This window comes from Rhinolophus hipposideros, assembly GCF_964194185.1.
Source record: "Rhinolophus hipposideros genome assembly, chromosome: 15".
Classification (NCBI taxonomy): Eukaryota; Metazoa; Chordata; class Mammalia; order Chiroptera; family Rhinolophidae; genus Rhinolophus; species Rhinolophus hipposideros.
Window position 1 is genome coordinate 30184848 of NC_138061.1, and position 20473 is coordinate 30205320.

Consider the following 20473-nt stretch of genomic DNA (forward strand, 5'->3'; position numbering starts at 1 on the left):
TAAAGGTTCCAAAGTACATGGTGACTGGCAGAACCTCTTTCAATTGTTCTGACTGAATGTAACATACTAGTACTAAAGTGAACATGAAGAACAGTTGTCCTGTACAAATACACTAGAGTATAACGGTGGTATTAAAAGGTACTTGAATTGACTCTTTTAAGTTTACTTTCAGGAAATATTTTACTCAGGTTAAATGAATCGTAGGTGTTGCCAGCCTAAATCTGTGAAACTTCATTTACCTGCTAAATGTAAAGGTGTTGAATGTCGGCCTTGGGTATCACGGCAATTTACATTTTCAGGAGAAGACAACTTCTTTACCCTGGCTAAACAACCCTTCTTGGCAGCATCTAACAAAGCTGCATCTCCCCTAAGTAGATCTTGGATATCTGTATCTCCATCTTTAACAAGATCCAAAGGAGTATTTCCATCCCTGTTTTTCTTTGTAGGATCTGCACCATGCTGGGCATGTGAAAAAAGAGAAAGAGATGAATAGCCTTAAGTTTGCCTTTGACCAACGAGAAAAGAGTCAATGTAACTATGCCAAAGAAAACTATTTTATACTGAGATTACCTGAAAGGTTAACATGATTTTTATTAATGTTGAATTTAATACACAGAAAAATTATAAAAAGAATATAGAGACAGTTAAATATTATTGGGCTTCTATGATAATATAGTCAAAATATTAAACTACATTAAAAAATAAGGTATTTCATTAATCCATCAACTATTTTGAAGTTAAAGTACTAAATAAGAAAAATTAAGATAATCAGAGAATTGTTACATGATGATAGCTGACTTTATACAATAACAAATCTGTGTTTGGTAAACATACAGATTAAAATACTGTTCATGACATTTATTCTGAAATCGAGGTAGAGAATTACATAACTTTTCTTTCTATCCCCTTACTAGTTTATATTAGAGTTATTAGAAATATCAAACACATTCTATGTAATACACTGTCCATAGTAAGTACTTAAATATACCTGGAGCAGAAGTTTGCAAATTTCATATTTTCCTTTTGCTGCAGCTTCATGTAAAGGTGTAAATTTCCATAAATCAGCTACATTAACTACTGCACCATGCTTAACAAGAAGTTCTGCAACTTCATAATGTCCATAAGAACATGCATTATGCAAAGGTACAAGGCCTCTGAAATGAAAAGCTAAGTAAGCAATGCAACACAAAGATATGCTTAATTTAAATAATTACATATAGCTGGTAAGTTTCTTGAGCTGCACAAGGGCTTGTACTGATTGTATTTTATAGAACCTAAGTATTTAGTGAGTGCATAAATAGAATTATTTTGGGGGGGGCTAGGGAGGAAATATTTAAAATTGCAACGAATATAATAAACATCTATATACTCAATATCTATAATTGAGAATTGTGTATTTTTAAAGAAAAATCATTTTACGATAAACTGGAAGAATTCAAATACCCTCAATGCAAATTGAAAATTTTACTATATTCAAAATCAATATCACACTAATGTCATAATCTCCTTGCCCATTATAATATTACAAGGCATTATGCAAATAAGTATGTATATAAATGCTAACCATCATAAAATCTTAACTGAAATTAAGAAGCTATATTTAAGCCAATGTTGGAAAGAATTCCTTAAAATAAAAGAGCTACCAACCATCATAAAAATATTTTCAGATTTTCTTAAAAAGGTCACATAAAGGAAAGAGAGTCCATAGCTACAGATGGTACTTGCCCTTTGTCTTTAGCATGCACATCAGCTCCGTGTTGCAGCAGATACTCCACCACAGACACCCTATTATAGCCAGCTGCAAAATGGAGTGGTGTAGACTGACGCCCTTCGATGTCTCTGCAGTTGACACTCTGAACAGTACACAACTTCTATAGGAAGGAACACAGTATACACATGATGCTACAGGTTCTGGCTTCTTGTTTTCATTCATTTAGTAGAAATTTCAAATGTCTGACTTACTTTCTTGTCTCATCAAATCAGCATCCTCAGCAACTATCTACTCCTTTTTCTTATCTCATCTTGTCATTTATTGGGAATCCCTCACATCTACGCCTGTATCATGTTTTGCTAAAGCTAGTACTAAGTAAATTTTATCATTGCCATGACTCCTATTTACAGAAAGGTAATCTAAGTATCAATTATCAGCAATTTTAAGTTCCATTTTTGGCAAATATATGTAGAGGTACACTGCATCATAGGAGCATCAGCATGAACTGACGTTTGTTGGAAACTAAGAATGTCAGACCGCCATCTACTGAACCAGAATCTGCATTTTAACAAAATCCAGAGGTGATCTATAAGCACATTAAAGTTTGAGAAGTAATGCTTGAAACCAGTGGTTCTCAAATTTTCCTGTGAACTGGGTCTCTCCTCCAGATTTTCTAATTCAGCGTGTTTGGGGTGGGGCCTGAGAATGTGCATTTCTAACAAGTTTCTAGAAATGATAGTGATGATAGTAGTCAAGGCACTGCATTTAGAGAATTATATTGCACTATATGGAATGAATTAACTAACAGAATGCTATTGCTTATATACCACCCTTTGGAGAATTAAGAAAATAGTCAATCGAGTAATTTTTTGTGCTCTTTGGTTTAGATGAGGAAGTCTTGCTGAGAAAGACTATAACAGTAACACTCAAAATACTCAAGAGTAGTTTGCATGAAAAGTATAAATGTCTGGGGAAGAAAAGCAACACAGATGATAAATCATGGTGCAAAAAAGTTGAAAGAATATCAACATTAGTAAAAACCCTTACTCTCTATTATCCTACACTGAAAGCAAGAATAACCTAAGCCCTTTAATAAACCAAAGGATCCAACTACCAGTGGGTTTAACTCAATGGGTTATATCATATGTAAACAATAATGGACAATAATTTGATATACCTTATTCTTTTAAAGTGATAATGTATAGGTTCTTTAAACAAAATTCATTTCCATAAACATGAAGTTATTTAAATGTGACTGTGTTGCATTTACAGAGATGTATGTGAAACTAATAAGTTTCTTTTATTACTCAACGATCCGTATTTGTAGAAAACTAGATTAGCATCATTTACCTTTTAAAACAATGTACGTATAACTAGGCTCTTCATTATAATAGTACATTTTCATTAAACACTGTCAAAATAAAAACCCAAAGTTAACAAAAAACGTAAGATCATATCTTACTTTTACAGTTTCTACATCTCCAGCCTTTGCAGCTTCCAGCAATTGTCTGTCTGCCTCTGAATTACCTAATGGGATACCCTCTAAAAAAAGAGAAAAAGAGTGATTAACTCCTACTTAGAAGGTGGAACCAACCCTTTTTTTAAGGGAGGCATCTTATCTGGAAGTAGAGTTCTTTTATAGTTTGGTAGATTATGTAGGACATCCCTATGGTAGTAGAAGAAAACAGTAAGACTTCCCTAAAACTTTTCTTTGAAACACACACACACACACATAAGCAAAATGTATGTAAATATGAATAATCATAAAACGTGGTTTAAGTAATGTAAAAGAACATAAAATAATGAAAGATGGCCTGTTTTAAAACCAAGCCTGTTGAATGGTGGAAAAATATTAAATTAGGAGAGCAATGGCCAGAGACCTAACTATGGTTCTGTCCTTAACTAGCTGACTAGGACAAATCATTTGAACTTTCCGGGACTCAGATTTTTTTAGTTCTAAAAAGAGAGAAGTTGGTCTAGAAGATATTTGAAGTCATTTCCATTTTCAGGTCTGAAATTCTGTTTCATAGCTCATATAAATTTCATAAAAAAGAAGAGAACATGTACCTTGCATCTTAGAACAAAATAAACATCAGATAGATTAAAGACTCAAGTATAAAGATTGCACCTTAACTATACAGAAGATAATATAGGTGAGTATTATTTTTTATCTTGCAGTAGAAAAGTATCTTAGAGTAGCACATCAAAAGCAGAACCAAAATTGCTTTGGAAAAATATCTGCAGGCAATAAACAAAGCATTAAAAAGTTGTAAGGCAAAGAAAAAAAATGGAAAAAATATTGCAACATACATCTTAGAAATGTCAAATAATGACACTTTTTTCATTCATTCATTAGTGGACAAAAAGGAAATGGGGGAGCAATATGACAGTTTCTGTAATTTGCATTAAAAAAGCATCTATGACTTCTGTAATTCACACATATACACAAATTCACCCAAGGAAAAGATTAAGAATAATATACCAGGTGCTGACAAGGCAAACAGGTCCTACCATACATGGTTAGTAGTAGTGTAAAATGGCATATAACAACATTTCTAGAAGGTGATTTGACAATTACATATTATCCTTTGACCTGGAAATTGTACTTTGATAATTTATTCTAAGAAAGTAGCTGAAAAGATTAAGTAATAGCACTTAGCACAAAATTACCAAGACTGTAAATGTCCCTTACTAGGCGACCGAACAGGACTAGTGCCATACCCCCAAAACCTACACTGAAACAAATGCATGGTGTATGGGGAAGTGTATCATGGGAATACTTGAAAGATAATCTTGAAAGCAGTCCTGTAGTTATTTCACAGTTTTGTCAGTTTCCAGGAGGTTTTTATCAACCTGCCTTCATCTATTCAAGCAGTGTTTTTCTCAAAAGGTGGTTTCTAGACCACGGGTAAAAGGATCTTGATCAAGGGTGACTGTTAAAGGTACAAAAGACTTAATCTGTTACATTCCTTCTCATTTGAGTTTTGAAATGTCAAAGACAATCCATTAACTTTTAGTAAAATGTAGAGACGTAGGCAAAGGCATTTTAAAAATCAGGGGACCAGATTTCTAGGCTGAAATGTTTAACCTATGTGTAGCTATTTAGATTGTATGTAGATATTATATCTGAATATTTTTAAGTGTAATGAATGTGACTGAATTCACTAGTTAAATATGTCTTAATAAGTCAAATAGTTAACTGTACAAAAATCTACCTTATATATAAAAAAATAAATAAATAAAAAGAGTGAAGAAGTAGTAGGGCCAGTCTTTAGAGTACTTTTTCTCTCTATGATTGCTCTAATAAGAGACACCTACCTTTTCAAGTTTCCCTTCTTTAAAAAGAAACAGCTATTGTATCTTTCTCCTAAAAGCTTTCTAAATAAAAACTTAAGAGTCATTTATTTATTCAGAAATTGAACAGAAAATACTACTAGAACAAAATCATAATTAAGATTTAATGACATCTGGGCATTGAGTATAATGAATTAGGAAGAAATGACAGCCAAAAATTCTAAAAAAATTTTTTTTACTACCAAATCCTACGTGATATGGGAAAAATTTAAAGCTTAATTTAAAAAAAATTAATTTCATGCAAGCATTTAATACCTTGAAGAAGCTGCTGCACGTTTTCATTTCCCATCTGTAAGGCAGTGAAGCCCTGAAGGGATATGATGTTAGGATCACACCCGTAGCTCAGGAGGAGGCGGCAGGTCTGCAGATGACCACAGTGTGCAGCTCTGTGCAGAGAAGTCTGACCAAGATTATCCAGAGCATTCACCTGAACAATGCAGAGAAAGCTGAAGTTAGCTTCAATGTAAAATTTAAAATCATCCAATCATGTATTTAACATTTGCTACTAATTTAAAATTCTCAATTATTATCTTATGAAGCCTATAATCCAGTGCTAAAGCAAGTATTTATGCTCAAATCTAGAGCATACATTCACCAATTCATGAAGGCTGACATCAGAAGGAAGACTCAGTTTTGGGTTAAAAGCATGAGATGTGGAGTAACAGCTGTGTTTGGCATTAAAGTTATTAGAGTCAGCTTTTAGAGTTAGACATTACCTAAGAATGTCTAATCCATGTATTTTTATGGATCTCTGAGGTCCAGAAATGTGGAGATTAACCCCAAGACAGACAATAATCAATAACAAAGCCAGAGACTAAATTACAAACACGTATTTCTACTGGCTGAATCTTCTTTTTTATTATGTAAAATAATCTGTAGGGATAAATATTATGGTATATTCATACAATGGGATACTTCTGAGCAATAAAAAGGTACAAACTATGGATACGTGAATGAATCTCCAAAACACTGTATCAAGGAAAAAGCCTTACAAAGGAGTATATATCCTATGTTTTCAGACATAAAGGCCTAGAACAGGCAAATCTAATCTATGTAGAAAAACATCAAAACAGTTATTGCCTTTAGGGGTGTTGATTATCTTGGATGGGGCCCTGTAAGTAACATTCTGTATCTTGGTGAGTTTTGGTTATGTGGGTGTATGCATTAGTCAAAATTCAGTAAATGTACATTTAAGATTTTTACATTTCATTGTATGTAAATTTTATATCCCAAAAAATCTTTAAATGAATACTGACCTCTAGATGATGCCTACGTGGAAGTATTTAGGAAGGGAAAAGTTCAAAATCATTTGCAAATTACTTTAAAATGTGTCAAAAAAATGAGATAGACTGATAGAAGGGGAAAGTGATGATATGTAATAAAACAGTAACAGTAAAACGTTAGTAACGGAATCTAGGTGATGGGTATATAATTATTCTCTATAAAATTCTTTCAACTTGGTTCTATTTTTGAAAGTGTTAATAATAAAAATTACCTGTAGCACCCCGATCTCATCCCCATCCCCACTCCTCGCTACTAGGGAAATAATTCTTCAAAACATAACTGAGAAATTAAGTTCCTCAGTAAACAATTGTGAGGCCGCTAGTGTGTTTTGAGACACTGTCCAATTCATATTCATGGAATTGGAGAATAAATAGGGACATAGTTAAGACTTTTTCAATGAATCCAAAACTAGACTATAAATAGCTAATCTCCAGGCTTATAGAAGCGGAATAAGCCATTTAAAATGCTCAGGGCATTTTATTCACATCAATCTTTTTATTCACATACCAAAACTCACTGAAATATTAAACATAACTACTTGAAACTTTATTTGGGTACCACTCTGTTTAAGATTAGGGTGACCAACTTGTCCTGTAAGTCCTGTGTTTCTGGAAATTCGTCTTGGACAAACCTGGATTGATGGTCACCCTCATTAAGACTATTTCATCGAGTTTCACAACTGAAATTTAATACACACCCCGAGAGTCTTCTAGTAATTCATCACATGTATGAAAAAAGTAATCAGTGAAAAGTTATAGAACAGACAAATGAGTATGCCAAGCAGTCAAGCAGAAATAACTTTATTTTATTCAATAATTTACAATAGGAAAGATTGAGATTATACATTATTAAGAATTCCCCCAAAACAAAGAGAAAGCAAGACAATAAGAGGCAACAAAAAAAGAAATTATAGAATTCTAAGTGGTTCCTTCAGTGGAAACACAAGGAAGGACAGATCAGAAAACTATTATGCAAAGCACATTTAGAAAAGAGCCTCGGGGCCACCTGGGGGAAGGGATCTGTATTTCTTCTCCTTAGAACAGTTCCATTCTTTGTTATATAACCGATTTCTACTGAAGATTTTTTTAAAGAAGGCAAGGACATATGGCTAAAAACTGTGAAACTATTGAATTAGGTGACTGTCATCTCTTCCACTCTGGGATGCTATGTGTATCTTTTATTATTATTATTTTTTAAATTCCTGGGTAAGAAATGACGACTTCTAGCCTCGATGAAAACATAATTATTCCATGACTAATATGCTTTGTGTACAAATGCCAACTAAAACCCGGTAACTCCCCAATATGGGGAGCTAGGTTTTTAATAAAATAATTTACTTTATTTCCTCCTGTTCTAAGTTTTCTGGCTTAGTCACAGAAATAACAGAGCACAAGAAAGTCTGTGGTTGGGGTAAACAACAGGAAGTTACCATAGTAATCAAGGAATGGAAGATAAAAGACTGGAAAAGATGACAGACCAGAATCAGTGTATCTCTAGCTAGGGATATTTTCCTGAAGACTATACTATTAGGAAAAGACTTTAAGGATAACTTGACCAGTAGGGTATGGTTAGAAGGAATAGATATATAGGAAGGAAGGATATATACAGAAGGAAGGACATATAGGAATAATATACTTTTGAGTAAATCTATAGGCTTTCTAGAAAAAAATTAAATGAAGTACCTGCAGGACTATTTTTAAGTATAGATTAAGAGGAGAAAAAATAATACTTATGAGAGAGTAAATAGGTTTTGGAAGTCAGGCATTTCATCTGCTAAATAGGAAATAATTCATTGGATTACCAAAGATTACCAAAAAGGAAGTATACCTTCGCTTCATGTTTCACCACTACTTCAACAACATCATTATGAGCTTTCTCAGATGCCACGTGTAGAGGGGTCAAGAATCTTAAAGAGAAAAAGTCAGCCAAACAATGAATATATTTTCAAAAAAATAAAATGTCAATAATTTTTGATTATTAAAAATATACTTACTCTTTAGTCTTTTCATTGATGTTTGCTCCTTTTCTTAGCAACAGTTCACATATTTGCTTTCTTTTGGGGTACGGAGACGCAGCAGCACAATGCTAGATAATTTAAATTGCAGCATTAATCAAGGACGATACATGACTAATTTTTATTTAAGAACATTTTATATTTCCAACCAAGAAGTTATTTCACTTCTTTGTTGTATTTTTGGCTTTAACTTTTTAAAAACTTTGCTACTCAAAGAGTTTCTATTGGATAGAATGTGCAATGATTACTAAATTCTGGCAGGGCCTGAAAAACTTATTTACCAGATGATATGTGTTACTAAATATTCTGATCAAGCTTTATAGTTGTGTTACATCTTTGAAAAAGCCACTACTGATGTGATGAAAAATTTAAATTTATGTGATCAATACTCCTTTCAAAATTGTTCCCACATTGCAAAATGTTTATGATATTTTTTAAAGGTTAATCAACAAAACACTCCAAAGGCTGGGGTTTCTTTACATGAAATAACAGCACTCATCAGCTCTGGAATCTGCTTGGTAATAGTACCAATGAAATAGCTGACAAGATGAGTAGTGTTTATTTCTCTTTCAAAATGTTGCTCCACCAGAATAAGGAGCTTAGATTACCCGTTTGGCTAAAATCAGTGGTAGAAAACGACACACTGAATTGGGTGCTGCAGCATCTGTGTCTATCGTGTATCAAGGAGGAAGGGGAGACAGGAGGTAGGGATTTGCTAGTTACAAACCTAATAAGTATGTCATGGTCCGGTCCCAAATCTTTGCATCCTCAACATCCAGGATGATACCCATACAGGTGTTCAACAAACGTCTGAATGAGTGAATGACTAAATCAATGTATGTATATATGTTAACATAAAATTGAAACTTGAAAATTCATGGGATGTTTTGGATAATTGTTAAGCTAAGTTCTATACATCTAAATACACAGTACACATGAAATTTGTTCTGGTTTTGACTTGTTAATAATAAAGCTTAGCTGATTGTCATGACTTAGCTACAGATTCATACTCTGATGTTGTTGACAACAAAATCATTTCATTGCCCTCAATAAAACCATTTCTAATTGGTGAATATAGCTCCTTTAGTATGTTATGAGTAATCATCCCAGGACATCACTGTAGCACAAGAATGGAAATAAACTTCGTATTTCCAAGAATTCTTGATCACATCCATTTCAAATTGCATCCCTACTCCTTTGCCCCATCCCAGGACAGGGCATGTAATCTTTGGAAACATTGAAGACACTGCCCCTGACCACAACCATCCAATACTTAACTCCTAGTATGTTTTAAGGTTAATAACAAAAAAAGTTATTTAATAGCGGAGTATTTAGGGGAAAACAACATGCAGTGTTTGCTCTTCAGACCAGAAAATTTTCCATGTCAGTTTTTCCAAGTTTCTCTGTACCATCTTAATGCTGTTATGATTTTAATTTTGCAGTAGCATATCTTATTAGTCTGTAGCTTTGTTATTTTTTTTTTAACTTGGAAATTTTTTATAAGTAGCAAAAAGGTCTAAAATGTTTTATAGCTAGGTTTCTATATACCCTTCACATAGTTTACATCACGGCATAAGGAAGAAAATTAATCATAAAAGATATTAGGAAAATAAGGCTACCATGAGTTAAATATGCCCCTAAACACATTCATTTACTCAGGGTCATCTTCCCTCACCCGAAGTACATTCTGCAATTCATATAGCAGGACTTTGTTCCTCTTAAACTTCTACTTCTAAGGTGCCTCTGATTATACCAGTCCCTTTCCTATCTTCTATCATTTATCCTTACTTTATCCATTCTTTTCTGATTGCTTTTCTGGACTGCCTGGTTCTCATTTACTTTGTTACAATTCCACAGAGATGTTATTACCTCTATCAGGGAAGGAGCCTCTACTCACACACTTCATTCACACAGCATAGAGGGGAGATACACAAGACTTCAGATCTAATTTTGAAAAAGATCACAATACTGGAAGGAAAACGAAGTGATTTTATCTCGACGGCAGAATTATTTTCTTTCTTATTATTTTCAGTGGCTTCTAATTTTTCAATCATAAACATTTATAATTTTTATACTAAAAAAGCAAATAGTATGTATCATTTACGATAATAAAAATTACGCATAATATATGCCAGTATATAAATAAAACTTTTTTCGGGAAGGATACTCTAATAAATACTAGCACTGCCTTTTGGGGGGTGAGGTTGTCTATTTTTCCGTATTGTTTGAAATTTTTTCTTTATATACTATGTGCAGGCATTAATCTTTAAAAAGCATAGATTTTTAAAACAAATTACTAAAAATAGGACATTTTGACAATTATCCTGTATCATCATCAGAAGTAAGACATTATCATTAGTTTGGTTGCTGTATTTTAAAAACTTAAATCTGAAACATTACCAATGCTGTTTCATGCGTTTGAGGATGCTTAAAATTCACCATTTCCAGAGAGAGATGTTTTTTGATTCGTGTAACATCAGCTTCCCGTGCAGCTTGCAGCAAAGAGTGGCCTTTAAATTCGTCTACATAAAGAAATAAAGAAAAAGCATTTAAATCTGCATGAGGATTATCAAATTGATGGGATTTACATGAACTTAGTAAAAGACGCTTACACCAAACATAACCCCTGAAAAGGGAGACAGTGGTATTCTAGTTCCTCTCAGTTATGACTCAGTCCATCCCCAACTATATACATGATTTAGCATACGGCCAACTCAAAGACTATTTTGGTTTGGAAGTATCTGTGGTAGGGCAAAATGTTCCCAGACCAGAGAGTTCTGAGAATTATCAAAAAGAACAGAACTTTTCTCAGTGAAAAAATAAAATAAAAAGTGATCATAGTCCCTGTACTAACATTATAGAAATAGCAGATGGCTTTGCTCTCACATCAAAGAACTGGGGACTAGACAAGCTGGATATTTCCAAGAGGCATCTACTGATGAACAAATGAAAGAGGGTTATTTTCTCAAGATCCCTCTGTTTTATTCATCAGATTTGTGAAACTACCCATTATATCCTTTGTAACTCCAGAATAATACAAGTTTCCTACTTATGTATAGCAATACTATATCTGAATTAGGTGACAATTTTCCGCTACATCTATTTCAGCTGTAGACAGAGAACCACAGAACTGCTCAGATACTGAAGAATATTAAACGGTAAATCTGGGGACTATGTTTATAAAATGGCAATCCTACAAATAACACTATCTTCATGGCATATTATAACTAGAAAGTCACATCAAAGATAGGAACAAAACCCCAAATTTTTTTCCCAAAAGCATACCAACCATAAGATTAATACATATAAAAAGTGTTTAACTTGATTTGAAAAAAGAAATACAAATATATTTTCTTTTCAGAGCATCTAAAGAGCAGAATGAGTAGAAACTTCCAAATGATTTATAATAATATCTTACTCTGAGCAACAACAGATATCCAAGGCTAAGGAAAATATTTTTTATTTAAAAATTTCTAGAAACAAACAAGAAAGAAAACATTTTTTGTTTATTGGTATCATAACATCCTTGGCTAAACATTCATCATTTATACTCACATGCTAATCTTTCTTTTAACTGTGGTGTGGGAGCCAAGTCTATAGCACTTTTATTGTGACAATTCAGGAGTGTTGGATCTGCGCCGTAACTTAGCAGAAGAGAACACACTTCAACCCTGTTCTTAGACGCTGCCTCATGAAGAGGTGTGAACTGCCACAAGTCCATTGCATTTACACATGCACCGTGCTGGGAGAGTAAAGCGTATAACTAGTGTTTAATTGTTAAGAGAATTTATATTAGTAGCACTCTGTAATTTAACATCATGCAAGCTTAAACATGTTCCCAAAGTTCCGTTCTTAAACCAATTATTTCAGAAAAAAAATACATTTTTTTCCCCATAGAAGAAACAAGAGCTGGTTGCTAGGTCTACCCACAAAGGCCTATTTAACTCTTTTATCGTTAAAAACAGTTAAGAATGAAGTTTTAGATGTAACATGTATCTTTTCCAAGAATTAATTTTTCCTTTTTTGAACTATAATTTACATATAATAAAATGCAAAGTTCTTAAGTATATATATGTTTTTTTTCTTATACACACATACCTATGATAGAGTCTAATTTATAAATCAAGCGCAGGAAGGGATTAACAACAATAACTAATAATAAAATAGAATCATTATGAGAATATACTGTAGTAAGTTATATAAACGTCTCTCTCTCAAAATATGTTATTGTACTGTACTCACTTCTTCACTTAAAGGAAGCATTTTACAGCTTCTCTCTGGCATATCCAAATTGCTAGCATCAGTATTGCCCTTTGGGGCCACTATTAATTAAAATAAGGGTGACTTGAATATAAGCACTGCAATACCATGACAGTCGGTCTGGTAACCAAAATAGCTACCAAATGAATAATGGGCAGGTAGCATACACAGCATGGATACGTGGGATAAAGGGATGATTTATGTCCTGGGTGGGACACTGCGAGATTTCATCACACTATTCAGAATGGCACGCAATTAAAAACTTATAAATGGTTTATTTCTGGAATTTATATTTTTCCATTTATATTTTTGGACCACGGTTGACTGTGGGTAACTGAAACTGCAGAAAGCAGAACAGCTGATTGGGGGAGGGGAGAACTACTGTAGTTTGAGGAGTTTTGACAAATGTACATATTCGTGATACCATCACCCAATTCAAAATATAAGACACTTTCATTACCCCAGAATGTTCCCTCATGCTCCTTCCATTGACAATTCCTGCACTCATTGTGATGTTAGCACCATGTATTACCTTTACCTGTTCCTGAATTTCATAAAAATGGAATGACACACTATGTACTTTGTGTCTACCTTCTTTCACACATAATATTTCTGAGATTCATTAATGTTGTCTCAATAATTCACTTTTATTGCTGAGCAGCATTCCATTGTATAAGAAATACCATAATTTACTTATCCATCATCCTGTTGATGGGCATTGGGACTGCTTCTAGTTTTTGACTATTATGAATAAGCTGTTATGGACATTCATGTACAAGTTTCTTTATGGACTCATGCTGTCGTTTCTTTTGCATATATCCCTAGGAGAGGAAATCTTTGGTAGATATATGTTTAGTTTTATTAGAAACTACCAAACACTTTTCTAAAGTGGTTGTATTAATTTTGCATTGCCATCAGCAATGTTGGAGCTCCAGGCTCTACTGCCTTGCTAATCCTTGGTATTGTCTTTTTAATGTTAGCTATTTCCAGGTATTAGAATTAGATGCACCATAGAAGTCATTCTAGTTCAACCTCTCATCAAATACAAAATCCCTTCCATAGCATTCCTTCAGAAGGTGAACCAGCTACTTATTCTTTCAGTACTTTCAACCAACGTAACCTTTTATACTTTGTTGTTAGGAGGTTCTCTTTTACATTAAGTTAAATATATCAAAATCACTTAAATTTTGACCTATTGGGCTTCTTTGGAGCAAAAATGATCAACATTCTTCTTTGCAATATTTGAAGGCAATTCCTATGTTTTTCTTTTAGTCTAAACACCTTCAGCTCCTTCACTTATCCTTATCAGATGGTTTCCAGACTTCCTATCACCCTAGTGGCCCTCAACTAAATATACTCCAGTTTAAAAAATTCATTTAAAAAAACACTGAGAGACTAAAATAACAAAAGATTCTCAATGTGGTGTGAGTGTGAAAGTAACAATGCATCCTGACACTACTTCCACTGGTATAAAATGTTAACTTTTCAAGCAGTCACATCACAACTGGTACAGTATTCTGGTCATGAAAAGCAATCACAATATGTCTGCTGTTAAATGCCAGCTTCTGTTGGCCAGACGATCTAGCAAGTGTTGCCAACTGACTCAGCACTGCCTAGGACCTCTGCCTGTATTTTCCCAGTCTCCATCTCCTTGCTTTCTTCTCATTTTCCTGAACTTGACTACTCTGGTAATTCTTTGCACCCTCCTCTATCTGTATGACCTTTCTTCAGCCTCCCACTCCTATTTAGTAAAACACTAGGTCTCAGGAAAACGCCACTCAGTTGTCTGTAAGTCCCACCGCAATCTGCCTGAAGTTTCACTCTCATCCACAATTACATTCCAAATATTGTGCTGAATTCAAGATTCAGTTTTACAATAAGCAAAAGCATTATTGCTATAAATATATAACATTGTAACCACATTATAAATTTTAAAAGGCTTATGGACTACTCAAGAGTATCTAATCATTATAATAGTTATTTCTGTGAGAAAATGTATTCTGTGGCAGCACCTGCCCCAAAGGAAGCTCAGAGGCTTTGGAAACAAATGTCCTCTTTCCCTTTCCATGACAGCTGCTGACAGAATGAGGAAAAGTATTAAAGGGGCAGAATAGGTGCAGAGTGAGAGAAGTCTGAAGAGTGTGGTCGAATGCATATATAGAGACTGGGGGACAAAAGGAAATGGATGTGGGTAACAACCTTGGATCCCTATCTTATTCTCATCCAAGAGGGAGCAAAATAAAGAATTTATTGCCAGTCCTGGGAACCTGTTTGTTAAACAACAGCCACCCAGCATACTGGAAGAAGTAAAGCTCACCAAGTGAGCTGTTCCAACTCAAAGTACAACTAGGCAAGTCTTGCAAATGTAACTGATGGTTTTAATAATACATGATTCACTAAAAATTGCTTATTGATATTTTCCAAGTTTTAAAACTTCACTTTTAGCCAAAAATTACAGAATCACTTAATCTGTATTTGTAAGATGGTAGTGCTACTTTATATTTAAAATGTTATGGTATCTCAAAAATCTCAAGCAGACAGATGCTGACCTATCAGTCATCTACATTTTATAGTAATTATAAACATTCCTGTATCCACCCAGCACTAAAAACACACAGAAAACAGATACACTTAGTGCCAGGTGGATACTAGTCGTATTGGGGGAACACTTCATAAATTATATAAATGTTCGACTATACGCTGTACACCTAAAACTACTATAATATTTAATGTCAATTATAACTGAAAAGTTAAAAAAAAGACATGCTATGTACTTAAAATAAATTATAATTATTAAAAAAGAATAAGAGAACTAACCTTGACGAGAAGTTCAGTTACTTCGTAATGACCATAAGAGCAGGCATTGTGTAACGGCACCAGATCACTACAATATCAGAGGGGGGAAAAGCCTTTTATTAAAGATTCCCTAGGTTTAGTTTATTTAATTTTATTTAACTTTACAGTTAGATTTAAACAGCAAATGGCTTATGTAACCTTCTAATAATTAAAAAAAGTGTAAAATTCAATAACACCCATTTGAATCCTAAGTCCTAACAATTATAACTTCCAAGTTTCTTTCAAATCCCCCTTTCCCCCCCACTGCTGCTGCCACTGTCTTGGTTTGGGCCTTTACTATTTCTCCCTGTACTATGAAATGATCCCCACCTCAATTTGTCCTCCAAGCCGTAGCCACGTTTTCCAAAAGATAATGGTAGTGCTACTTTATATACGGTTACTCCATGTTTTAATGTCCTTCTCTGGTTCTTCCTTGCTTTTGAAATATGGTTCCAACTGCTTAAGCTGGCATACAATGATCTCACTCTCTCTATCTAGCCTTACCCTTCAAAGCACTTGCAGTTTCCTGAATAGCTCTACACATACTATCCCCTGCGTATAGATTAGATTACCCTCCCTCCTGGATTACTTCACATCTTTTCCAAACTCATCGCTCAAATACTGGCTCTTCTCTGAAACTGTTTTTTTGAGATTCTGTAAGGTAAATTGCTATGTTCCTTAACAAAACTAAAATCTACTTCCTTGAGGATGGCAGTGGAAGAACTTTATAGAAGGTACAGCGGAACCTTACTTAAAATCTTGACTTTTACCTTTAAGCCGCTCTTCCTTGGGGATCACTCACAATTAATTACCACAGACACTATCATGATGGTCTCTGGTGAGTGATGGCCACCCAGGGCTTAGTCTTTAGTTCTATCTGTCCTCTCTTTAAAGGCTCATGACCTTCCTTACCATTTTGGTTTTATAGTTTCTTACTTATCTGAGCACTAATTTCATTTCCAACTATTTGCTAGCCACCTCCACCTGAGTTTCCATCATCATCTCATAAAACCAAGAGTTCTAAAAGTAAACTCAACATTTTCCCCAAAAACAATTTTCCCTCCCGGATGTTAGTATGTGTATCACTGGGTCTCACTCATTCAGCTTCAAAATTTGACATGGAGTTAGTTACCTTTTTATTCCTTTCTCTCTCATCATATCCAGACACACAACAAATCTTATCCATTCTTACACTGTAATATCTCTTGCACTGTTTTCATTTCTAATTCCTCGACCACCACCACTACAGATCTTTATTATATCTGAACCCCTATAATACTCACTCTCTAATTGCTCCTTTTGCCTCTAGTGTCCCTCTCCAATCTACCCTACAGATTGCTGCCAGAATGCACCTCCTAAAACTCCTCTTTTAGAATAACCATTCCCCTTGCTTAAGATCCTTTGATGGTTATCATGGATCACAAAATGAAGTTTGAATTCCTTAGGCTAAAATACCAAATCCTCTAAAACCTGGTTCTAACCTATTTCTCCAATGCCAACCTTCATTTTTCCCCTATGTGAATCATGTGCTTTAGCCAAGCTGGTCTGGTCATTGTTCCTTAAATACGTTGTAATATCTGCTTTAGTACCTTTTCTCACACCAACTCTTTCACACACAGCAGTGATGTTGCCTAAACTCTCTGCTTTCTTGAACTGAGTGCAGGTCATGTACCACCTCTTCCTGAAGGATTTCCCAATCACTAGTCATCACTGAGACACCCCCCGCCCCAGGAACTCCTATAATAGTATCCCTCCTTACCACCTCACAGTAGAGAACCTGTATTGTTAGGAATATTTTAAGGCCCCGAAAGTGTAGTGCAAGCCCTAAAAGTGGTTGCCTTAATGTTTTATAATTCCCCGGTCCTCAGAGCAATCAGCAAATTGTTAAATGTTTATGCTGTTTAGTAAAAAATATGATTTTTATAAGGTTACAGAAATTATTATAAGGCTAGTATAATAATATTTAAGAAATCCTAATTTTTGTTCAAATACTTACCCTTTATCTTTTGCATGGACATCAGCTCCATGTTGCAACAACAGTTGTACAATCTTCACTCTATTGTATCCTGCTGCCAAATGCAATGGAGTTGACTGAAACAATCAGAAAAATTAATGAAATTCAAACAGTGGCTAAAAAAAAGGGCGAAAAATCCCAATATGAAACCAGAAACCCAGATTAAAACTTTATAACGTCACTGTGTAAATAGTTATCAATTTGGTTTTACAAAATCCAACACATACACATACAGTAAACAACTAAATGTTTATTATTAATAAAGTTTTACTAAGTTTAAAAATTACTCCAAAAGAAAATATCAGCATTCTCATGAAATGTTTTAATTTATAATAAGATAAATGCATTTGCACGTTACCAGGAGATGAACATAAACTTAGTTGCAAAAGGAAGTACCTTTCTACCATCACTTGCATGGCAGTTGACATTTAATGGTGTGAGTAGAGCCATCATTTTTTCCTCATTGCCACTCCTAACACACACAAAAAAGTATTAGCAATTTCTAATGTTTATCAGATCCTATCTGAAAACATTTATGTGAATATTCAAAAACATTAAAATTTTTAAAAAGTTTGCTTATTGTAAAATAAATATTTAAATACTAAAGTATTCATAGTACATATTTATAACACACCTGGCACTTTCCAACAGTTCATCTTTCTTATATTCACCTGTAAATTAGGGGGGGAAAAAGCAGAAATTAAGAAAGTTTAATTACAAAAGTAATGACAGATTTATGTATAAAGATGCTCACTGAACTATAGCTAAAATAGATAAATTGTAAATAAATTTCCAATAAATGGAAAATGATTTAATCAATAGAATGTTATGCAGTTTAAAAATATTTATAGAATACCTTTGTTATGAAAATGAAAAGAGTCAATGTTATATAATGAAGTGCGATCACAATTATACAAAAACAATATGCACAGAAAAAGAAAAGCCAAGAAGGAAATACACCGAAATTTTAAGTTTGTCTTAGGTGGTTATGGGTGAGCTTTTCCTTTTCTTTTTACTCCTTAAATTTTATAAAACTAATACACTATTTGCCTAAAACACAAAATGCATCCACAACTTCATTCAAAAGCCAAACAAAACAAAATCCAACCAATATGTCAACATTCAAAAATGACAAAATATAATCTATAACATCACCAACTGAACATAATCATAAAATTCTTGTGAATCCATAAGATTTTTCAACATTAAAATTGTTTTTATTACAATGCTATTTTAAATTCAGTCAGCCCTCCATATCTGCAGGTTTCACATCCATGAATTCAATGAACCTCAGACTGGAAACAGTATTTTCAATCCATGGTTGGGAATTTGTGGATGTGGAGGGCCGACTGTATGCACTGTTCTTCGGTCATTTTATATAAAGTACTTGAGCATCCACAGATTTTTCTGTATCTGTGGGGGGGTCCTGGAACCAATTCCCCTCAGATACTCAGGACATCTGTATGAGGCGTAATCAAACAATACCGTGAATGCTGCTGAGTGCTATACAACGGAAAGGCAGGGATCTTCAATATGGAAAGTGGCAATTCGAACCTTAGTAACAGTGTGACAAGTTTCAGCTTGTCCAGTACAGTCCGTCGGGTATAAGCTATGGCTGAGAGAAGGTGTGTTTTAAAGTGTGCTACAAACCATGGATCATGAACAATGCATTAACATGAAATGGGCAAACATTTTCATTCTCCATCATGACAACGCTCCATGTTACACATTGCTTCTGGTACAGCAATTTCTGTCAAATAAAAGCATTATGGTGTGTCCTCATCCACCTTATTCACATGGATCTGGCACCATGCGACTTCTGGCTCTTCCCCAAAGTCAAAATGACCATAAAAGGTCATTTTGAATCGATTCAGGACATTGAGGCAGCCACGACAGTGCAACTAGAGACACAAAAGAGGGCTTCCAGAACTGCTTCATAAAGTGGCAAGAACGATGGGATAAGTGTGTTCAAAGCGAGGGGGAGTATTTTGAGAGGGATTAATGGCAATGTGTTTTTTACTGTAATAAATTTTTAAAATTTAAACATTCACTGTATTTTTTGATCACACCTTGCTCGTATATATAAATAAAAACAGGATTAAATATAAACTCTTTATGCCTACAGCTTTTATATTTACAATGAATAAAAAACTTTAAAATTAATACAATTTAAATTAACATAATTTAACGTAATGCATGGTGTTTACTGATTTGCTGAAATGAAATCTAAACTGCTGCCCACAATATGAACTGTGTACTGACGGCTAGTATAAAGCTTCTTTTAAGCCCCAAGATTTTTTTTTTAAAAGATTAAAAGCATGTAATAGTGAAGAAGGAACATCAATTTAAAAAGAAAAAAAAGCTTTACCTTTCTTAGACAAGAATCAAATGCCAACTGTTCAGATGTAGGAAAAAAACATCAATTGAACTGATACTATTAAAAAAATCTAGCCGAGGTGACTAACTGCAGGAAGCTATCTAACCTAGCAAGCTCACTCTTTACATTCTTCCTGGAATACCCAAACAGAGTACACAGACTTACCAGTCAGCACTGCTTTGGCAGACGGGTCTGCTAAATCCAGTGCTGTCCTTCCATCTGTATTTCGGATGGTTGGCTCAGCTCCATGCTGTAAGAGCACTGCAAAATAGCAACACTACCTTTTTCAAGATGATAATCATGACATTTTTATTTCAGTAAATCATTTTCTCCAAATTCTGGTTCAGAAGTCTCAAGGTTATTTAAAGACCTTTCATATTTTGATACTATGGTAAATATTATATTTTACAGATAAGACTACATAAAAGTTTCTTATTTCAATGTATTATATACACACTAAATAAATGTCCCCTAAGCTTAAAGTCAGATTTTCCTTTCCTAGACAAGTGACTAAGGACAGATAAAGAGTATGTGAGGAAATAAAAGGCAAGTTTGCTTGAAAGCTTGTTTTCTCATTTCAAATGAATACTGTCTATGTTAGAAAGATTTTCTATCATAACAATT

The 20473-nt window shown here is 34.0% G+C and overlaps 1 protein-coding gene across 2 annotated transcripts in view; it reads right to left on the reverse strand.

Annotated features, from left to right (window-relative positions):
* TNKS2 (tankyrase 2) overlaps positions 1-20473 on the reverse strand; it is a 57313-nt gene that overhangs the window by 22861 nt on the left and 13979 nt on the right. For both annotated transcript variants that reach the window (XM_081073973.1, XM_081073974.1), the window contains exons 3-16: positions 20015-20110; positions 18107-18143; positions 17869-17944; positions 17455-17549; positions 15441-15507; positions 11919-12105; positions 10764-10885; positions 8343-8434; positions 8177-8255; positions 5321-5492; positions 3174-3253; positions 1726-1871; positions 989-1154; positions 240-459 (exon numbers count right to left, since the gene is read on the reverse strand). In XM_081073973.1, the coding sequence (XP_080930099.1) occupies positions 240-459; positions 989-1154; positions 1726-1871; positions 3174-3253; positions 5321-5492; positions 8177-8255; positions 8343-8434; positions 10764-10885; positions 11919-12105; positions 15441-15507; positions 17455-17549; positions 17869-17944; positions 18107-18143; positions 20015-20110 (1635 nt within the window). The remainder of the gene's footprint in view (positions 1-239; positions 460-988; positions 1155-1725; positions 1872-3173; positions 3254-5320; positions 5493-8176; positions 8256-8342; positions 8435-10763; positions 10886-11918; positions 12106-15440; positions 15508-17454; positions 17550-17868; positions 17945-18106; positions 18144-20014; positions 20111-20473) is intronic.